The sequence below is a fragment of the Scyliorhinus torazame genome, chromosome 19 (assembly GCF_047496885.1).
Source record: "Scyliorhinus torazame isolate Kashiwa2021f chromosome 19, sScyTor2.1, whole genome shotgun sequence".
Lineage (NCBI taxonomy): Eukaryota > Metazoa > Chordata > Chondrichthyes > Carcharhiniformes > Scyliorhinidae > Scyliorhinus > Scyliorhinus torazame.
The window spans coordinates 71,225,128-71,241,974 of record NC_092725.1 but is presented as its reverse complement, the minus strand read 5'-3'; the positions used below and the strand labels follow the sequence as shown (position 1 = coordinate 71,241,974).

Below are 16,847 nucleotides of genomic sequence, written 5' to 3'. Positions count from 1 at the left end.
GTGGTGGCCATGGAGGAGTAGGTCACGCATTCGGCAGCTCCCGTCTGGAACTGACTCTCAGACCTTTTTCAGGAGTTTCCATAGACTTTTTAAACGGACCAGAGGTGTAACGGCCAAAGGAGCGGCACTGGAGCAACGGGAGAAGCGAGGGAGAGAAAACAAAATGGCGGCGGCCAGGGACAAAGGGGAGCTGCAGGAGTTCATCAAGCGCTGCTTCGAGGAGCAGCGCGAGGAGATGCGCAAGGAGATGTTGGCGCCTATGCTTTCGGCAATTGAAGGACTCGGGATCACCCAGAAGGTCCACAAAGCTAAGATCCAGGAGGTACAGAAAAGAGTCAGTCAGAACGAGGATGAGCTCGTGGGCCTGGTGGTGAGAGTGGAGCAGAACGAGGCGCTACACAAGAGGTGGGCGGGAAGACTCGAAGACCTGGAGAACAGGTCGAGGAGAAAGAATCTGTGAATCCTGGGTCTCCCTGAGGGAGTGGAGGGGGCTGATGCCGGGGCATACGCGAGCACGATGCGCTAGGCGATGATGGGCACGAAGGCCCCTTTGAGGCTGCTGGAGTTGGATGGGGCACATCGGGTGCTGGCGAAGAAGCCCCAGGCAAATGAGCCGCCAAGGGCGATGGCGGTGAGGTTCCACCGGTTCACGGACAGAGAGTGGGTCCTGAGATGGGCCAAGAAGGAGCGGAGCAGTAAGTGGGACAATGCAGAGATCCGAATATACCCGGACTGGAGCACGGAGGTTGCAAAGCGGAGAGCGGGTTTCAACCAGGCCAAAGCGGCGTTGTACCGGAAAGAAGTGAAATTCAGAATGCTGCAGCCAGCGCGACTGTGGGTCACATACAAGGGCCAACACTATTACTTCGAAACGCCTGAAGAGGCGTGGACATTTGTACAAGCCGAAAAGTTGGACTCTAACTGAGGGTTTGTGAGGGTGGGGGGGATGTTTTGGGGTTTGATGTGTGATGGTTGTTGTGTATAGGGGGTCAATCACGCGCAGGAAATGTTACATGGGCTGGGGGAGAGAGACAAAGGCCGCGACAGGAGCTGCGCCAGAGGGGGAGGAGCGGGCTTTGGAAAGCGCGGGGTGTTTTCCCACGCGCGGGAAGAAAGGCGGGAAGGGGAACGAAGGAATGCATATGGATTGGGAGACTCCCACGCGGGAAGGTCAATGGGACAGCGGGGGAAGCCAGGGTCAGCAGGCGTCAGCTGACTTACGGGAGTGACATGGGGGGAGCAAAAAAGCTAGATGGGGTGTAGTGGGGAGGGGAGGGGGGGAAGGGGGGGGGGGGAGGGTTGCTGCTGCGCTGGCCGAAAGGGAATGGGACACAGAAGATGTGGTCGGGACGGGGATCCCCCCTCTGGGGGACTGGAGGGTGAGGGAGGCGTGGACACGGGACTGGCCCAGAAAAGGAGATGGCTAGTCAACGGGGCGTGGGGGGGGTGAGAGCCCCTCCAATCCGGCTGATAACGTGGAATGTGAGGGGCCTGAATGGGCCGGTGAAGAGGGCTCGAGTGTTCGCACACTTAAAAGGACTGAAGGCGGACGTGGCCATGCTCCAAGAGACACACCTGAAGGTGGCGGACCAGGTCAAGCTAAGAAAGGGATGGGTAGGACAGGTATTCCACTCGGGACTGGATGCGAAGAATGGAGGGGTGGCAAAATTGGTGGGAAAGCGGGTGTCATTTGAGGCCAAGACTATTGTAGCGGACAATGGAGGGCGATATGTAATGGCGAGCGGTAGGCTGCAAGGGATGTGGGTGGTGTTGGTAAACGTATACGCCCCGAACTGGGATGATGCAGGATTCCTGAAGCGCATGTTGGGGCGCATTCCGGACCTGGAGATAGGAGGCCTGATAATGGGAGGGGACTTCAATACAGTGTTGGATCCAGCACTGGACCGCTCCAAATCAAGGACTGGAAAGAGGCCGGCGGCGGCCAAGGTACTTAGGGGGTTTATGGATCAGCTGGGGGGAGTGGACCAATAGCGGTTTGCAAGGCCGCAGGCCAGGGAATTTTCTTTCTTCTCAGATGTACACAAAGCCTACTCCCGGATAGATTTCTTTGTTCTGGGTAGGGCGCTCATCCCGAGGGTGGAGGGGACGGAGTATTCGGCTATAGCCGTTTCGGACCATGCCCCACACTAGGTGGAACTGGAGCTGGGAGAGGAGAGGGACCAATGCCCGTTGTGGCGGCTGGATGTGGGACTGCTGGCGGACGAGGTGGTGTGTGGGAAGGTGAGGGGGGTGTATCGAAAGGTACTTGGAGGCCAACGACAACGGGGAGGTGTGGGTGGGGGTGGTATGGGAGGCGTTGAAGGCGGTGATCAGGGAGAGCTAATTTCCATTAGGGCTCATAGGGAGAAGACAGAGGGTATGGAAAGGGAGAGGTTAGTGGGGGAGATTTTGAGAGTGGACAGGAGATACGCGAGGCCCCTGAGGAAAGATTACTTGGGGAAAGACGACGGCTCCAGACGGAGTTTGACCTGTTGACCACAGGGAAGGAGGAGGCACAGTGGAGGAAAGCGCAGGGGGCGACCTACGAGTATGGGGAAAAGGCTAGTCGGATGCTGGCACACCAGCTCCGTAAGAGGATGGCAGCGAGGGAAATAGGGGGAGTCAAAGATGGAAGGGGAGCCACGGTTCGGAGTGCGACGAAAATAAACGAGGTATTCAAGGCCTTTTATGAAGAGCTGTACAGATCCCCGCCCCCAGCGGGGGAAGAGGGGATGAGACGATTCCTAGATCAGCTGAGATTCCCGAGGGTGGAGGAGCAAGAGGTGGCTGGTTTGGGGGCACTAATTGGGTTGGAGGAGCTGAGCAAGGGTTTGGGGAGCGTGCAGGCGGGGAAGGCCCCGGGATCGGACGGATTCCCGGTGGAGTTCTACAGGAAGTACGCAGACCTGTTGGCCCTGCTACTGGTGAGGACCTTTAATGAGGCAAGAGAGGAGGGGACCCTGCCCCCGACAATGTCGGAAGCGACAATTTCTTTGATCCTAAAGCGGGACAAGGACCCACTGCAATGTGGATCGTACAGGCCGATCTCGCTCCTCAATGTGGATGCAAAGTTGCTGGCAAAAGTGCTGGCCACGAGGATCGAGGACTGTGTCCCGGGGGTAATCCACGAGGACCAGACGGGATTTGTAAAGGGCAGGCAACTAAACACCAATGTGCGGTGGCTCTTAAACGTGATAATGATGCCATTGGAGGAGGGAGAGGCGGAGATAGTGGCAGCTATGGACGCGGAGAAGGCCTTTGACCGAGTAGAGTGGGAGTACCTATGGGAGGTGCTGCGTAGGTTTGGGTTCGGGATAGGGTTTATCAATTGGGTTAAGCTCCTTTATAGAGCCCTGATGGCGAGTGTAGTGACGAACCGGCGGAGGTCGGAGTACTTTCAACTGTACCGAGGGACGAGGCAGGGGTGCCCCCTGTCCCCCCTGTTGTTCGCATTGGCGATCGAACAATTGGCCATGTCATTGAGGGAGTCTAATAAATGGAGGGGGGTGGTCCGAGGGGGAGAAGAGCATCGGGTGTCGCTATATGCGGATGACCTGTTGCTGTACGTGGCGGATCCAATGGAGGGGATGGTGGAGGTCATGCAGACTCTAAGGGAGTTTGGGGAGTTTTCGGGCTATAAGCTCAATGTAGGGAAGAGTGAGCTCTTTGTATTACAGGCGGGGGACCAAGAAAGAGGGATAGGGGACCTACCACTGAGGAGGGCGGAGGGGAGCTTTCCGTATCTGGGGATCCAGATAGCCAGGAGTTGGGGGACCCTACATAAAGTGAATCTGACGAGGTTGGTGGAGCAAATGGAGGAGGATTTCAAAAGATGGGACATGTTACCGCTCTCGCTGGCGGGTAGAGTGCAGTCGGTCAAAATGGTGGTCCTTCCGAGGTTTCTGTTTTTGTTTCAGTGCCTTCCCATCGTGATCACTAAGGCCTTTTTTAAGAGAGTAGGCAGGAGTATTATGGGGTTTGTGTGGGCGAATAAGACCTCGAGAGTAAGGAGAGGGTTCCTGGAACGCAGTAGGGACCGAGGAGGGTTGGCGCTGCCAAACCTGGGGAGCTACTACTGGGCAGCAAATGTGGCGATGATCCGCAAGTGGGTTATGGAGGGAGAGGGGGCGGCATGGAAGAGGATGGAGATGGCGTCCTGTAAAGGAACGAGCCTGGGGGCGTTGGTGACGACACCGCTGCCGCTCTCGCCGACAAAGTATACCATGAGCCCGGTGGTGGCCGCAACGCTAAGGATCTGGGGCCAGTGGAGACGGCACCGGGGTGCAATGGGAGCATCGGTGTGGTCCCCGATCAGGGGTAACCACCGGTTTGTCCCGGGGAAGATGGACGGGGGGTTCCAGAGCTGGCATCGGGCGGGGATTGGAAGAATGGGGGACCTGTTCATCGACGGGACGTTTGCGAGCCTAGGGGCACTGGAGGAGAAGTTCGAGTTACCCCCGGGAAATGCCTTTAGATATATGCAGGTGAGGGCTTTTGTGAGGCGACAGGTGAGGGAATTCCCATTGTTCCTGGCACAAGAAGTTCAAGATAGGGTGATCGCGGGTGTATGGGTCGGGGAGGGCAAGGTGTCGGAAATACACCAAGAGATGAAAGAAGAGGGGGAAGTGCTGGTAGAAGAGTTGAAGGGTAAATGGGAGGAGGAGCATGGGGAGGAGATCGAGGAAGGTCTGTGGGCTGATGCCCTAGATAGGGTTAATTCCTCCTCCTCGTGTGCCAGGCTCAGCCTGATACAATTTAAGGTGGTCCACAGAGCGCACTTGACGGGGGCGAGGTTGAGTAGGTTCTTTGGGGTAGAGGACAGATGTGGAAGGTGCTCAGGGAGCCCGGCGAACCATGTCCATATGTTTTGGTCATGGATGGGTTCTGGAGAGGAGTGGCGGGAGCAATATCTCAGGTGGTGAAAGTCCGGGTCAAGCCAAGCTGGGGGCTAGCAATATTTGGAGTAGTGGACGAACCGGGAGTGCAGGAGGCGAAAGAGGCCGGCATTCTGGCCTTTGCGTCCCTAGTAACCCGGCGAAGGATCTTGCTAATGTGGAAGGAGGCGAAGCCCCCCAGCCTGGAGGCCTGGATAAATGATATGGCTGGGTTCATTAAGTTGGAGGGGATTAAGTTCCCCTTGAGAGGGTCTGCGCAGGGGTTCTACAGGCAGTGGCAACCATTCCTAGACTATCTCGCGGAGCGTTAGAGGAAGGTCGGTCAGTGTACAAAGCTGTGTAAATATATCATTTTGCCATGTATATATCTTGCTCTGCGCGATTTCTCTTTTTTTTTGTTACGAGGGGGGGGGGGTTATTGTTTGTAAGGGAGAAAAATTGTGTTAAAAAACTTTAATAAATATATTTTTTTAAAAAAAATGTTTGTAATTGATTAAAATTCTTGCTGTGTGTGTTTATACAACTGTTAACTAAATTCTGAGAATAAAGCTTGGTTTTTTTTGATTAACAGCACCTAAGAACTCGGTTGAATAACACCTGAAAGGAAGGCTTTTATGCTCATCCTAGCCAAATTCAACAAAATGTTATAGGGCAGGTGAACTCCATAATATACTTCGGAGTTTTTAAACCCTGGCCCATAACAGTACGGCGAGTGCCATTCTCAGTTTCTTCAGGACTTCAAAAGAAATTGTCGCAGATAACAGTCCTCAGCACAAGAGCAAGCCATTTTGTGACATGTGTACAAAGTGAGGCAATGAGCACATTAGCCTTGATCAAATGGTCTAGCAGAATGCCTGGTGCATAGTGTTAAGTCCTTAGTCCTTAATTATTAAGTTCCGGGAAATGAAACAGGATTTTCTGGTTGCAATACTACATCGAATGACAACACCACTAATTAGCTGCTTACCTTCACCAGTTGAAACGTATGTTTGGAAGGTAATTTCAAAGGACTCTTCCACGTTTCCAATTGTATGAGATGACCTACTGGAAAAACTATGGGGGCAATTTAGAGCCCACACTAGCCTTGCATGAGATCGGCGACATGGGTGGAAAATTTGGAGAGAATTGGGAGAGAATCAGGAACCGTGATCCTCTCCGGAGAGACGTTTCCCAATTTTCCCCGCCCCTCACTGGTGTGAACTTCATTTGAATAGATCATAATGAATTTAAATATAAACAGGTCCCCCCACCACATGATTTCCCCCCCCACCCCTCACTAAATATTCATACCTCGACAATATAACGTCACGTTGGCGAGATTTACAACAGGTTTGGCCAAACGAGAATCAGTCAAGTCAGACACAAGTATAGCCCCCTGGGGGGAGGAGGGGAAGAGGGGGAGATGAGGTGCAGACGGGGGGTGCGGGGTTGAGGGCATGCCCGTGAAGCACCCTGACACTGCTCCTTGCTCATGTTGGCACTGCCAGAAGCAGTGCTGGGGGGACCCAAGTGGGAGCCCCATGGTGGTTCATTTATGTGTGGTGGTGGGAGGGATGGCCCCCAACCCTCACCATGGAGGTGTTAGGTCTCAATGCTGATCAGGGCACCCTTTAAAGATGGCGCCCCAATCTCTGTGGAGCCAGTTACCGGCTCCATCAGGCCCCACCAGAGTGATCATGTAAGCCACACCCACTCATTTTATTTCTTTAAAGAGAGAAAACTGGTGTGTGCAACTGGTGAGTGACATGTCAGTTTTCAGTCTGAGCCTGACACTTTACCAAATTCTGGTAAGATTCCGCCCATTGAGTATGAAGGATACACATGACTGACATACAGATAAAGAATTGCCACGTTTGAACATAGGAGAAAATGTTTTGATTTCTACTTCCCACAGAGGGAACTGGGTTTCCAGCTGAAATAACTAATATTTTTTGAGATAGTATGAAGTGGTGACACCAAATGGAGAGAATTGTGCAGAAATAGGTGTCAGTTCAGGGAGATGTCCAACTGTGCAACATCCAATAATTCTTTGCAAATAGAACATGTTCAAAGGTGAGATCTGAACTTAGTGCTTTGCAAGATCATGGCGAAGACAGCCACTGCATTGTTGTTGTACAAGAAAGCAGCACACCCGTGAACAAGACCTCTGTGATAACAGTCAGGGATCACAGTTTCACTATAACCAGATCAGGTTGTACTGACAAACCATCTTTATGTTTCAAAGTACTTGTAAGCTCATAATGTAATAAACATTTAAAAGTTTAATGTAGCCTTCACAGACTCATAGAATTGTTACAGTGCAGAAGGAGGCCATTTGGCCCATCGGATGTTATGACATCCTTGTTATTATCTGTTTATTCTTAAAAAATTTTTTAAAAGAGGGTCTATGCCCACAATCTGTAGCCATTGTTTGATAGGAAATGATGTCATCTGTCATGTGACCAGCAATTGGAATGGGTTTGTTGAAGAGCTGTCCAGCAACATGTACAGTCAAATTTTAGGGAACGGTTAAATAGAGCAGGTGAATTGGCTAGACAACATTTATAAGTTGTACAGACTACTCTAATGAGTGACTGGTGAGTTTCTATTTGAAAGATAGAAGGAAACACAACACATGGAATATGGTCTTCTGCAGGCAAGCAAAACAGATAATTGGGCAGCCTACTCTCACTCATGTCTAAGTTTATTCTCCATTAAAGTCAATATGTTGTCATGACTGTATGTGAGCCAGAGATAAGACTATTATTTAAAGTATGGCCCTAAAATAAACAGAAGTCTGCACGTTAAAAACATTATGCTGCTTGTGAGAACTTTCCGAATGCTTCATTTCTCCAGTCCTCTTTTGTAGGCTATTGTAAGCTAATGTTGATTTAATGCATGAACCAGTATTTTATTTACAATCGGGACAATGCTAATCCCTAATATAATGGCAATTACTTACTTTTACATTGAGTGACATTTGTGGAACCATCAAAATCAGTAGTTGTGTTTCCAGGACAGGTAATGCAGTAGTTCTGGCCAAACTCTGGCTGATAGGTCGCAACTGGACATCTTATGCATCTGTGTGTGGTGGAGTTGTAATAGTGACCAGGGGAACAATGAACTGTGGAAAGGTTTGTGAACAGTAAAAACATATTTGCAAATCAATGAACCATATACGTTTACAAAAACCGTTATAGAAAATATACCATTATAATTTTAAAAGACAACAACCTCAGCATTTGAACAAGGAAATATTCAGGTTGGCAGTAAAGATTCCCTGTTGTGATGTGATTATAATATATGTGAACAAGACAGAAACAAAATGGAAAATAATTTATGTCAGATTACAGTTACCAAGTAGGATCCTTTGATTGAGGGGTTCAAGCAACTGTGTACAATAACATTGTATTTATGTAACACTTTTTAAATGTGCAAAAATTTTCAACAGAAAACTGAACACCAAACAAAATGAGCAAATATTAGAAGAGGTGCGGAAAAGCTTGGTCGAAGAGGTGGGTGTCAAGGAGAGTCTTAAAGCAGATGGAGTTGGCCGGGTAGAAGGACTTATGGAGGGAGTTCCTTGCAACCCAAGCAGCCCATGGTATAGCCATCAGTGGTGCAACAAGGGGTTACTAAAAAAGTCAGAGGGGCAGCACGGTGGCAAAGTGTTTAGCACTTCTGTCTCATGGCGCCGAGGACCCCGGTTTAGTCCCGGCCCCGGGTCACTGTCCATGTGGAGTTTTCACTCTCCCCTTGTCTGCATGAGTCTTACCCCCACAACCCAAAGATGTACAGGGTAGATGGACTGGCCACACTAAATTGCCCCTTAATTGGAAAAAAATTAATTGGCTACTTTAAAATTTTTTTAAAAGTCGGAGAAATGGCTGGTGGAAGATCGGGTTGTAGGCATGGACTAAGGAAAGGCGAGACTATGAAATTAATGCAACAGGAAACACATTTTAAATTTGAGCTGCTGGGAGACTCGGAGCTAATATATTCAGCGACGATGGCGGTCATAGGCGAGAGATTTGGGACTGAATTTTACACTGCCCACATGAGCAAGGTGGCAGGCAGGTGGGGTGTAAAATTGGGTACTATGGCAATGGTGCATGCCTGTCCACTGCCTGCCCCATGGACTCCATGGTGACGGAGGTGTTAGTGGCCCATTCAACTGGTGGTCAATTGAGGCCTTTACCTGTCAGTTACTGGTCTCCCCCCATCAGCACTAGGATTTTTAGGGCAGCACAGTGGAGCAGTGGTAGCACTGCAGTCTCATGGTGCCGAGGTCCCAGGTTCAATCCCGGCTCTGGGTCACTGTCTGTGTGGAGTTTGCACATTGACCCGTGTTTGCGTGGGTTTCACCCCCACAACCCAAAGATGTGCAGGCTAGGTGGATTGAACATGCTAAATTGCCCTTTAATTGGAAAAAATGAATTGGGTACTCCAAATTTATTTTCAAAAAACACTAGGGTTTTCCCTGTGGAAGGGGAGGCCAGCACTAAGTATTCAGCATGCCTGGTGGGATTGGTGGGGGTAGCAGAATATCAGATGAACTGTATTATGGAAAATGGAGGATGGCCAGTCAGCAGATGATTAGAAAGGTTGAATCTGGAGGCCTCAAAGGCATGGGTGGGAATATTGATCGAGGCAGTATTTAAGCTGAGCAATGTTGTGCAGGCTGAAGTCGGTACTTCTTGTGATGGAGAGAATATGGGATCAGAAATTAAACTGGTGGCCATTTAGAATGTGAAGTTTATGAACAGTCTGTTTCAGATATGGGAGGGCACTGGAAGCTTGGCAAAGATATGGAGTGAATCTATCGGCCTCGCTACGCCGTGATCTGGATCCCACCCATTGAGGTCTGGACCCAAATTTGCATTTCAAGTGAGCAGTTAATCTCCCTTTATGTCAATGCTGGATCTCCGCAGCATCCAGGCCTACAGGCCTCGCCAAGGAGATCCCAAGCGGGCTTCATTTAGCACTGGTTGCCACAAATGTGGACCAGGCATACCTGCACTTGGGGGAGGGGGGGTGTCTCCCAGTTAATCGGAAACCCTAGCACCTCCGATGCCACCCAGACACTGGCACTGACAGCTTGGCGCCCTGGTAGTGCTACGGTGGCACTGCCAGGATGCCAGGCTGGCAAGGCCAAGGTGTCCAGCTGGCATCATGCCCATGCTGGGGATTGGGCCCAAGTGTGCCCTGCCCTTATGAGGTGGTGTGCGAGGACTTGATGACCCCCTTATTGTTGAGTTGGGACATTGGGGAGGTCCGGAGACCATGATAGGGGGTCCAGAGGAGCTCATCAGTGCAGGAATCAGGACTAAGTGCGGCCTTGGCAGGTGTTCCTCACTGAGACCCTGAAATAAAGCAAAGGCCCGTTTAGTAGCAGAGTGGTAATCAGCAATTTGGCACCAAAAGCACATACAAAGCTTTTCACATCAAGTGTATGTGCAGGGTGCATGGCCTGCTATCTGCTGCCGCTTCCGGCCGGAAGTCTCCATACAGCCTCATTTATTTTCATTTGAAAGGGGGTAGCGGCCACCATTCTCAAGGTAGCTGTTGAGCGCTCCTGCTGCGATCGGGACCACTGCGGGAATGGCACGCCCACTCCTCCTGACACCGACCCGCGGATTGTGACCACACTTTGAAAAGCCCTGGATTAGAGCATAAGATGTGCAATTAGTGGGAGGGTCGAAGGACATAGAAGAACGGGGAGGACAAATTTGACGTATGGTAGCAGTGGGAGGGGGTATTGGAATTCACTGGAAATGGAAGAGGCTTGCTAGATTTTGAAAAGAATGGAGAGAATGTTGGGGTATCAGTGTTGAAAGAGGGTTCCTCGATGTTAAACATGAGAATGGTAGTTTGGAAATATTAGGATTGGATTCCATGATATCGGAGTGTTGTCAGGTCGTACTGGGAAAGTTGTTCTCTGGAATAATTTGAGGGGGTGACGAGTAAGGGATGAAATAGTAATAATTGGATGTAGGATCTGAGAGGAAGATATCCTAGGGTGGGAGGACATTGGGGAGATCTTGGCTTAGGTATCGTGATACAGTGACTGGGATTCAGTCAGGAACTGGTGGACAGTAGAAACTGGGTATGGGTTCTCCCTATGGAACAGGAGCAGAAATAGGAAAGCATGGTGGGAGAGGGATACTGATGCTGGAGATGGAACTGGCAATGTCCAGTATGGACCAACAAGAGAAGAAAAGAATGAATGCTCAGGGCAGAAGCATTATAAGGGTCACAAGAGAGCAGGGAAAGCAATGCTGCTGAGGGAAGTGGATGGGGGTTGGAAATCAAGATTTAAGGTGGGTGGGCAGTGAGAGCTGGTAGGAGGGTAACAGGAAAATTAAAAGGTGGGTGGAGGGTCAAGTCATGGGGGAAAAGGCAAAAGTGTTTTGATGGGTACAGATGATTGGAGGGATAAGGACCAAGGGTTAAGAGTGAATCCTTCCCCTCACTCCCTCAGAAAATGTCGAGGTCTACTAAGTTTTCTTAGTGCTGCTTAAATAGTACAGGTTTTTCCTGTAGCGTTCTTCTGCCATTTCATGGTTATAAAAGCTGGTTCTTGCTGAGCAGAATGGCTTTAAGTTACTAAAGCAGTGGAGTGATGTGGTCAGGTACTAGCTAACAGCAATGTGGTCTTACATAATATGTAGAAACCCCTATAGAGCTGTCCGGCTCACAGAACATAAAATCTAAGTTCCTGCTCTCACAGGAAACTGTTTTAAAGTTTCTTGATGCTTTAAAAATATCATGGCCGAGATTCTCCGAAATCCCGGCCAGGTGTTGATGCCGGCATCAAAACTGGCGCGGGCGACGGCGGTGTAATCGGGCCTCCAGGCCGTCATTCTCCCCGTCCTCGGGGGCTAGAATGGCGCCAGAGTGCTGTTCGCTTCTCCGATGCCGAAAGCCGGCCGGCCACAGTTGGCTCAGGTCGGCGCATGCCGCCACGGGTTCACGGATGCGCGCCATGGCCGTCTCCGTGCCGGCCTGCGGGCAACATGGCGGAGCCCTACAGGGGGCCCCCCCCCTGGAATTAGCGCGCCCACCGATCGGTTGCCCCCGATCGCAGCCCTGGCCACCGTGGAGGCCCCCCCTGGAGTCAGCTCCCACTGCCCCCTGCCCCCACCAGGATGGCCCCCGCAGCCAGAACGGCGAGGTCCGCCGGGTGGGACCACACGCAAATAACGACGGCGGGACTCAGAGGAACTCGGCGAGCACTCGGCCCGTTGAGCGCGCAGAATCGCCACGGAGGCCGCTTTCAACGGCCCGCGACCGCGCCAGCACGATTGCCGCTGATTCTCCGGTGGCCGGAGAATCGGCGGCCCAGCATCAGAGCGGTGTGGCTCGGAGAATCCCGGCCCATAACTTTGATATTAACTTAAAGTGCTCACAAAACTTAAATATGGATCAGAGATCATCGTTTTTATTTCAATAAATCCTCTTTGGTATTGATCACCGTTATGTTGATAACTGGGGGGGGGGGGGGGCAGTGGTGTAGTGGTATTATCGCTGGACTCGGAATCCAGAGATGCAATGTCAAACTCTAGAGACCCGGGTTTGAATCTGACCATGGCAGATGGTGATATTTGAATTGAATTTTTTTTTAAATCTGAAATTAAAAGTCTAAAAGGTGACCATGAAACCATTGTAGATTGCCATAAAAACCCATCTGGTTCACTAATGCCCTTTAGGAAAGGAAATCTGTCGTCCTTACCTGGTCTGGCTTACATGTGAGTCCAGATCCACAGCAATGTGGTGGACTCGAGGATGGGCAATATATGCTGGCCGAGCCAGTGCCACCCACATCCATGAATGAATAAAAATAATCCGGGTGCTCCGGTTTCCTCCCACAGTCCAAAGATGTGCAGGATAGTGGATTGGCCATGATAAATTGTCCTTTGGTTTCTAAAAAGGTTGGGTTGGGTGGGGTTACTGGGTTACGGGGATGGGGTGGGAGGGTGGGCTTAGGTAAGGTGCTCTATCCAAGGGCCGGTGCAAACTCGATGGGCCGAATGGCCTCCTTTTGCACTGTAAATTCTTTGATTCTATGAAATAACTGATCCTTGGTTAGGTTCTGGTGTTCTGGGCTTGTAAATATTTAGGAGATTTATGAGACCTGTTAAGGGGAGATTAGCAGGAATGTGTATATAATAAAGACTTGGAGGGTGGGGTAGATGTTTAGGGGATGGGTTAACCCCAACATTACTCTACTAAAAGCCACTGTTCACTGAGCTTGTGCACAAGAAGCTGTCACAATAATGTCACTCGGACAGATAAGTAAATAGAACTGAAGAGAGGAGCAGGAGCTCTGCCATGATGTTCTGTAAACTTGGAGATAGTTAGTTATGTAAATAAAAGTATTTTTAAGGAGAGATTTTTGCCGCCAGTCAGATCTCTTATTGGAGTAATACATGCAATGCCTTCCAAGACTGTCCAACAATAATAGCTGGTGGCAGCAGTGACTGTACCCACAGAGAAACAGTAAATACACAGCGGCAAACGGCCTGGAGAGGGGCTCAGCAGCAGCAGAATGCAGCGGGTGAAAGACTTTGAGGATAACCCGGTAGTCAGAGAGGGACAGTCCAGCAACCAGCATGGAAAGCAGTGCCAAAAACAGGAATGTTAGATCCGAGGTAAGCAGCCACGCACAAACGGCAGTTTGGAAAAGCACAAAGAGGTTTATTACTAGTTACAGTCAAACACCACCACTCCCCGGAGAGGCTCCTTCCCCGACTTGCACCCAGGTCGGTGGTTTTATACTAGAGGGGCTACTCCTGTTAAGGGGAAAGACCCGCCCTTTACCAGGCAAGTTCGCATTTCCCGGATGGCATGGGAAAACTAATGGATCCTATCCCGTGACTTCCGCTGGGGTAATTCCAAGGAATCTTGACCCAAGGTGAATAATATCTTCTACCTTATCTTTCCCAGATTATTTGAGAACATAGAGCACCCTAGGTAGGCCTGGCAATGGCAACCCTGTAGGAGGTGCTTCATTCTGTCACAGTGCTTTGGGTTTTGCGAACAAGAACCAGGTTAGCACCTTTACACTACCGATGGTATCGCAGATGATGTGCTGGCCAACACAGGACGAAAAAGGAGATTGTCCCCTACGAGGATGTCATCAGAGCCTTTGATTCATATTTTAGTCTCCATCAAAATATCGTAATAGAGAGGGGGAAATGTAATCGATGACGACCAGGTGAAGGAATCAATTCATTCATAAATGATCTCTACCATTTGGTTCATAATTGTGAGCACAGAATGCTAAAGGACAACTTGATAAGAGGTAGAACAGTGCTTGGTGTTTTTGAAGAAACCCTGTCAGACTTGCTACAATCTGAGGAAGGCTCAGAATACAGTAAGTAAAGCTGTTGAAGCAGGCTGATGAGCGAAGGCATAATCAAATCTTTATAAGAGGAGGGAGACAAATTCCACACGAGCAGCCTGATGAAGCCATTCAGTTTGTAAGTTGCAAAACTGAAAATACATTGTGACAGTATAATAGTGCGACCCCTTTAAGAATCTGGGCCTGCAGAACATGTGACCGGCTCAGGCCAATCGCGTGGGAGCACACGAACCCTGAACAATAGTGAGTTTGCGCAGGGTCCTGGCAGTGTGGCCTCGAGCAGACAATGGGGCTGTTTAGCACAGGGCTAAATCGCTGGCTTTGAAAGCAGACCAAGGCAGGCCAGCAGCACGATTCAATGCCCATAACAGCCTCCCCGAACAGGCACCGGAATATGGCGACTAGGGGCTTTTCACAGTAACTTCATTCGAAGCCTACTTGTGACAATAAGTGATTTTCATTTTCATTTTCATTTCATGTGGTTTGTGCCTGTTACTACTGGAAGCCTCCAGAGTGTTTCTTGAGCCACCACATTGGCAATGAGGTAAAAGGCTCGATTGCAGCCTGCAGTACTTCGTGATTCGAGGAGGAAGGAAAGAGCAATTGTCTAAAGGAAGAAGGACCAACAAGAGCCGGGAACTATCAAAACGTGAGTGAAAATGTCTATCATCAGTAAAGTAGACCCGTTTGACCAAGAGGCTAAAAGTTGGAGCCAGTACATCGAATAGCCGATACGTTTTCACTGCAAATGAGATCACAGGGGAAGATAAGCAGTCGGTGATACTTCTGACAGTCTAGGGGCCCAAAACATATAATCTAATCAGGAATCTCATGTCCCGGAGGCACCCAACTCAAAGACCTTTGACCAGATAGTCATGTTGGTCAAAGAACTGTTTAACCCAATGCCCTTGATTATCGTCCACCATAATAAATTTAACTCTGCGTTTGGGGACACTGATGAGTCCATTGCGGCCTTCATAGCCAGGATTCGTCAGCTCATTGAGCACTGAGAGTTCGGGTCTGCCTGTATTTTCAACCAACAGCAGAGCTCACCACCTGCCCACTCTTGAAGGGGGAGAGATGGTATGAATTAGAGACCAGTAACGAGAAGGTACCGTAGTGGAGAAGTTCCAACAACCAAGTTCGTATCTAGTCGAGACAGAAACAGGTGTCATCAGAAGAAACAGGGATGCCTTGATTTCAATGAATAGGAAACTATGAGCAGGGTTGGCTGCACGCTCGGATCCTCAGGAGAATGTCACGGCTACAGAGTTCAGAGCAAACTGATCTGCAACAACATCAGAAAGAACTCTGCAGATGTTCAGGGAGATTGGTGAAACCACCAAGGAGGCTAACCTTTTGAAAATAGAGACTTTGGTGAGGGAGGATGTGTATTTAATAATGTTGGGATAAAGATTTGTTGGGGGCCGATGATATAGAGTAAAGCATTAACTTTAACATTATTCTTAGGGCGGCATGGTGGTGCAGTAGTTAGCACTGCTGCCTCACTGTGCCGAGGACCCGGATTCAATCCCAGCCCGGGCCACTGGCTGTGTGGAATTTGAATATTCTCCCAGTATCTGCGTGGGTCTCACCCCCACAACCCAAAGGTGTGCAGGGTAGGTGGATTGGCCATGCTAAATTGCCCCTTAATTGGAAAAGTATATATATATTTTTTTTAAATTAACACTACTCTAATAAAGGCTACTGAGCGTGTGCATAAGGAGCTCTGTCAAATGAAGTCATTCAGAGGGAGAAGAGTGAGAACAATTGTTTCCCTGGTTGGTTGTTCTGTTGGCATAACCTCCTCCTGAAAATCAGGGTACGAAGCCCATCCTGCTAAAGGTCCCCGGTTCATCAAAATCAATACTTTTCTGTTTCTTTACATGATACCTGTTCCTGTCTGGAGTAGGTACGATTTGCAAACAGTAACTTTACAAATAAAAGTATTTTTAAAGGAAAGATTTTTCCCTCTAGCCAGATCATTTACTAGAGTAAGACACCCAATGTCTTCTGAGACAGCCCAACAGGAACAGAGTATGCAGGGAGGGAATAGTAACTAAGGGGATGGGGTATTGACAATTCAGACAAATTGTGGCGACTTTGGTTAAAGATGTAAGTAGTAAAGAGGTGGGGAGCAGAAGTCATAAAAGTGATTAAATGTATTTTGGGGACTGTAATAGTGAGCACTTAGGATGAAAGGGGTAAGATGTTAAGAAATCAAGTTAGCAATCATTTCAGGGAAGAGCACTGAAAAGGGGCACTGTGCACTTGAAATAACTGGGTAGATACTGAGTAAGGGATGGCAGGGTACTGTGTACACACAAGATGGTGTGGATGGCAGGGTACTGTGTATACGCGAGATGGTGTGGATAGCAGGGTACTGTGTGCACGCGAGTTGGTGTGGATGGCAGGGTAATGTGTGCACGCGAGATGGTATGGATGGTAGGGTACTGTGTACGCGCGAGATGGTGTGTATCAGAAAAAGCAGAATATTTGGTGTTCGCACAGTACAGCTGATTACACAGCCAACGGGACTGTTTAATTAGAAAACTTACATTTCTAACAACATGACAGAAGTGATGACAGTCAAAGCCATTATGTTCATT

At 49.4% G+C, this 16,847-nt stretch overlaps 1 protein-coding gene across 3 annotated transcripts in view; it reads right to left on the bottom strand.

The window, feature by feature from the left end:
• scube1 (signal peptide, CUB domain, EGF-like 1) overlaps positions 1-16,847 on the bottom strand; it is a 406,877-nt gene that overhangs the window by 10,512 nt on the left and 379,518 nt on the right. For all 3 annotated transcript variants that reach the window (XM_072484510.1, XM_072484511.1, XM_072484512.1), the window contains one exon: positions 7,837-7,998. In XM_072484510.1, coding sequence (XP_072340611.1) covers positions 7,837-7,998 — 162 coding nt within the window. The remainder of the gene's footprint in view (positions 1-7,836; positions 7,999-16,847) is intronic.